Here is a 5,341-nt window from a genome sequence, read left to right on the forward strand (position 1 = left end):
CATCGATAGCACTGATGATTAATTAAGATGCCAGGCGTCCGGACCTGCTATCCTGGCCCATCAATTTAATTGCAATTCAGATACAATCAATAGCTCACTTTGTCTTGGCCCTTCGGCGGCCCCCGCCTCCTGTTTCAATTATCAGGCACATGCATCAGCCCATCTCCCAGTTGGAGGGTTTCCCAGAGCAGCTCTGGCTGCCGTGGCAGAGCGAGCCCCCAGCGGGTTGCTGGGAGCCCCGGTTTGGAATCCAGGGCTGCCCTCAGCTGCTCCTTGGGAGTTTGAGCAAGCCTGTCCCTCCACCTCACGGGCCTCAGTTTGCACATCTGGAGGATGAGGTCTTTCTGGCTCTAAGGCTTCTTTTTTGGTTTGAGATTCTGTAGGAGTAGGTCTCTTAGTCCTCTGCTATGGGCTCTGGTGTTCTCGGGGTGACTTGGGGTAACCTCTCACTGGCCTCCATGCTGACCTTGCTCCAGCCTCAAGCCCAGGTGGTAGAGGATCTCTGTTAGAGGTGACACTCTTTAGGGAAAAGGAATCTACAAGGCTTTTTGGTCACCAGGCCTAGGGCCCACGGTCAGGATAGGGGCAGGAGGGGTGCCCTTTCTGATACCTGCCACAGGGAACCGAGGAAAGGAAAGGAGCATTTTACTGAACATTCAACAAGTGAGCCAAGCTTGTTTCTCCATGTTTTCTCCTGTAAGCACTGTGACTGCGGGATAAGTGGGAGGGCTCCCCATTTAAAGATGAGGAAACGGAGGCTCAAAGAGGTTGAGTGACTCATCCAAAGTCATGTGATATGAGGAGCCAGGGCAGGATTCCAGCCCCAAGCACTTGCACTTTTCCTCTCTGCTACTCCCTGATGCCCTCGTTTTTATGAAGTCCTCGAGACATCATTCTCTGGGAACAGACGAGGCTGATGGGCCTGGGCTCCTCTCTCCCTAGGTTACCCTGACCACATGGTGTTTTCCGAGTTCCGCCGCCGCTTTGATGTCCTGGCCCCACACCTGACCAAGAAACACGGGCGCAACTACATCGTGGTGGACGAAAGGCGGGTACGTCTGGGCCCCCACGGCCCCACCAGGCCCTCCTCCCCCTGCTCAGACCCCTCTGAGCCAGCTGCCCTCCCTTGCCTAGAGAGAGCTGGGCTGGCCCTTGCTCAAGTGGCTGGTTTGGGCCGCCTAGGGCCGGGATGGGCACTTAGCAGTGGGCTTGGTGGTGGAGGGAAGGCAGCCTGGGCCATGGACTGCAGAAATCACAGAAGAGCCACCTGCTCTCAGGGCCCAAGGTGAGGGTGTCTGCTATCTGCTGAGCCAGACAGTCCCCCAAGAGCCTCCCAGGGGCAGGTTAGAACTAGTGTTTTGGATGCCCCACCGGTAGCCCCTGGGCTCCTCAGCCTTGAGCTCTACGTCAGGAACCGGTCCCTCCAGCAGGAAGCTGCCCAGGGCTGAGGCAGGCATCCCTCCCAGGAGAAGGGTTGCCGTGGCAGCGCCTCCCTGGTGCGGGGTGAGCCTCGGGCTCCCGGGGCAGGCCCTTGTCAGCCAGGTCAGTGACTTCCTGCCGCACAAAAGGATGTCTTCCTGCCATTCTTGGCTGTCACTCTGACCCCCAGAGGCAGCTCCTCAGAGAGGCAAAGGGCTCCTTGAGCAGAGGAACCCTCCTGCCCTGTGCCTTGGCTTCAGGCACAGCCTGACTCGCAAGGCATCTCAGGCCTTAGGATGGCTTTCCTACAAGGGAGCCTGCTATGCCAGATGGGGCAGGACCCCCCCACCTCCCACTGCCCCCCTGAGTCACAGACCCACACTGATGGAGCCTCAGAGACCCTCTCTCCACCCGTCCATCCAGGACCTGCCAGTGTCCAGGGTGACCTTGGCGTGGATGTCGATGACCCGAGTCACGCCCCCTTGTCTCTGACCCTTGACCTCCATTCCCAACTCCGCCCAGGATACACCCAGTGCTTCATCATCTCTGGAAGTGCTCCACTTCTGAAATCTCTGACCACAGCCTCCTGTGTGTGCGGCTCATCCCCTTGCTTCCTCTCAGGACACCCGCTCTGTGACTCCATCGAGACTTCTCATTTCTGGACCCCACTCCATTTTCTCTGCTCTGTCCATTCCTTTCTGACTTCCCTTCCTCTTCCTCTCCGTCTGGATGCTGTGGTCCAGTTGGTTTTCATCACCCTCAGTTTCTCAGTCTCCCATAGCACCTGCCCTGCCCAACCCCCTCCCTGAAGGGCCACCTTTGGGCATTAAGCCCTCCTTGGATTGGAGCTCCCAAACAGCTGTGGGGGAAAATGACGCAACCGTGGGGACCGAAATTCCTATAGGTCCTCGATCTCCAGTTTTCCCCGCGCTCCATCCTTACCTGGCTTCTGTTCCGAGCTCCTCTGCTATCCCATTCTCCATCTTTCCCCTCAAATCCTCTCCTGCTGCATCTTCCCAGCACTTGACCTTGCCTCCGAACCCTAATAACAATTGGGGTTCCAACCTCCACTGGCCCCTGCGCTCTCCTCTCCAGGTGTCCCCTCCTCCCCCGCCCTCCTGTCTGGGTGTGGGAGGGGCACCTCTCATCCAGTCCCTTCCTCCTGTGCTTCAGAACCCATTCCCTCTGGTCTCTCTGGAAAGCTGCTCCATCAGCATGAAGTCTTCTCTGTCTCCTGTCCCTTGAGCCTCTCCTTCTCCGCCGGCTCTTTTCTCTCAGTTGAGAAGTAGTCCACAGATGTTATGTTCAGAAGGGAACTTCCATCAACCCTCCCTGGTGCCCTGGGCCATCAACATTTACTTCCCTCCTGCCGTTCATCCTTCCGCCCGCCACCCCCCGTGGCCCAGTTCCCAGCCCGAGGACACCTGGGACTGGCTTGTCCTCCCAAGCCCTCCGTGTTGCCAGAGCTCACAGGCACTTTTCAGTGCTTCTTGCCAACATGTGACCATCGACAGCCCTGTTCTTTTTGAAGCATTTTCTGCTCAGTTTCTTCTCTGCCGCTCCTGGTTTTGCCCTTGTGTCCCTCTTCTCTCTTTCTTGGTCCCTCTGAGCTTCCCTTCATCCATGTGCCCCTGAAGTAAAGGTCCTTCTCTTCTTTAAGACTCTGTCCTTGACCATATCTGTTTTCTATACAACACCGTCTTCCTAGGCAACCTCATTCACACTCGTCACTTCAATTACAGCATACATATTGATGACTCCCAGATCAATACCTCTAACCCAGGCTTCTCTCCCTTTCCAGACATGCATTTCTGTCTAGCTGCTTTCTAGCTCTTCTACCTGGATGCCTTACAGCACCCCAAACTCAGCATGTTCAAACCAAACTGATCATGTGCTTGGGCTCAGTCACAAAGTTGTGTCTGACTCTCTGCGACCCCATGGGCTGTAGCCTGCCAGGCTCCTCTGTCTCTAGAATTCTCCAGGCAAGTGGGTTGCCATTCCCTTCTCCAGGGGATCTTCTCAACCCAGGGATCGAACCAACCAAGGGTTGGTTCAATCGATCAACCCAGGGGTCTCCTGCATTACAGGCAGATTCTTTACCACTGAGCCACCAGGGAGGGCCCTAGAGATGGAGAATTGAATTAATTATTTACTATGCGAGTCAAAAACCTCCATATGTCCCTAGCTTCCTCTCTCTCATCTACCTCTCCCCCACATTGAGCAAGGCTCTGTCTTTTTTTTTTTCTTTTGGCCACACCCTGTGGCATGTGAAATCTTAGTTCCTGGACCCAGGATTGAATCCTGCCTTGGAAGTGTGGCGTCTTAACCACTGGACCACCAGGGAGGTCTCTAAGCTCCATCTTCTTAACGTCTCTTGCATCTCCCCCTCCTCTTCTCCCTTTGGATCGGGCTCTAGTCTTCTCTCCTATGGATTCCTGCCTAAGGGGTCCATGCATCCTCCACTCATGGGCCGGTGGGATTTCTGTAAAGAGCAAACCTGACCACGCCCCTCCCAGGGAGAGACCCTTCAGGGGCTCAGAGCGCACAGGCTTACATCCTTTAGCCCCTGCCCACCTCTCCACCTGCACCTTAACTGCTGCCCACCCCTCTCCAGTTATTCTGAACCACCTGGAGTTTCCTCAGTGCTTCCCATTGTCTTATGCTTCCAGGCCTTCATGCCTGCTTGTCCCTCTGCCTGAAATGCCCTCGCCCCTACTTTGTCTGGTTAATCCTTACTTGTAGCTAAAGACAGCGCAAGCAACACCTCCTCCGGGTGCCTTCCACGGCCCCCTTCTCTGGCTTAGATGCCTCCTCCTCTGTGCATTTCACCAGTTTTCGTGTCTGGCTCCCCCACAAGATAGCTTTGTTCCTCTTGCAGTCATCTTTATATCCCCAGAATCCAACACAGAGCCTGGTGCTGCAGAAGCCACCGAAAGTGCCTGTTGACTACATTGTGGACTGAACGGAGGAAGAGAAGGGCTGAGTGACTGGGTGAAGCCCCGCGTGGAGGTGGGGAGTCTCCTGGGGGCTTCCTGACAGAGGCGTCTCCTTGCAGGCGGTGGAGGAGCTGCTAGAGTCCTTGGACCTGGAGAAGAGCAGCTGCTGCATGGGCCTGAGCCGGGTGAGTTGACCCTGCAGGAAGGCAGCCGGGCCCACACTCTGGTCACCCTTGTCCGGATGGTTGGTCCTCCCCTCCTGCCCTCCCCGCTCAGTCCAACTTCTGGAGTCTCCTGGGGCGCCTGCTGGGTCTTGTCCCCCAGCCTCCTCACCCCAGCTGCTCTGGGGCTGCACTTCCTCTCAAATGGGCTTCCCTGGTGGCTGAGATGATGATGAATACGCCTGTAATGCAGGAGACCCAGGGTTGATCCCTGGTTTGGGAAGATCCCCTGGAGAAGGGAATGGCAACTCACGCCAGTATTCTTGCCTGGAGAATCCCATGGACAGAGGAGCCTGGGGGGCTACAGGCCATGGGGTCGCAAAGAGCCAGACACAACTGACTGACTGACACTATTGCTACAACTATTTCTTTTCAAGCTGCCCCCTTCAGGGCTGGGGGCCAGGAAGTTAGGTGCTCCAGCTGCAGCAAACTTGACTCTGCTTCCCTCTCAAATATTGGCTTGCTCAGGGCCAGGAACACCTCTGTGATGTCAGGAGGGAGTGGGTCGGAAGGTGGTCCTGAGTGGGCCTGAGTCCTGGTGTGGGGAATGGGGAAGACTGAGAGCTGGGAGAGGCGGAAAGAGCGTCTTCATTGCTGAGCTGTCCAGGGTCTCAAAGAGGAAGCAGGGCTCTGTGAGGCTGTGCCGCTGCCGCCTGCCCACAGGCCGGGTTCCTCACCTGATTGGAATGTACATAAAAGGCAGGCGTGCCCGGCCCTGAGTGCCAGCCTGCCGCATCACTCCACCCCAGAGGGCCAGCCGGGCGT

At 56.5% G+C, this 5,341-nt stretch overlaps 1 protein-coding gene across 1 annotated transcript in view; it reads left to right on the forward strand.

The window, feature by feature from the left end:
• Positions 1 to 5,341, forward strand: part of MYO18A (myosin XVIIIA) — a 102,328-nt gene that overhangs the window by 68,478 nt on the left and 28,509 nt on the right. Inside the window, exons 22-23 of the mRNA XM_010861683.1 lie at positions 943 to 1,052; positions 4,475 to 4,540. Of these exons, the coding sequence (XP_010859985.1) occupies positions 943 to 1,052; positions 4,475 to 4,540 (176 nt within the window). The remainder of the gene's footprint in view (positions 1 to 942; positions 1,053 to 4,474; positions 4,541 to 5,341) is intronic.

Source organism: Bison bison, unplaced genomic scaffold, assembly GCF_000754665.1.
Source record: "Bison bison bison isolate TAMUID 2011002044 unplaced genomic scaffold, Bison_UMD1.0 scf7180017864472, whole genome shotgun sequence".
In the NCBI taxonomy this organism is placed as follows: domain Eukaryota; kingdom Metazoa; phylum Chordata; class Mammalia; order Artiodactyla; family Bovidae; genus Bison; species Bison bison.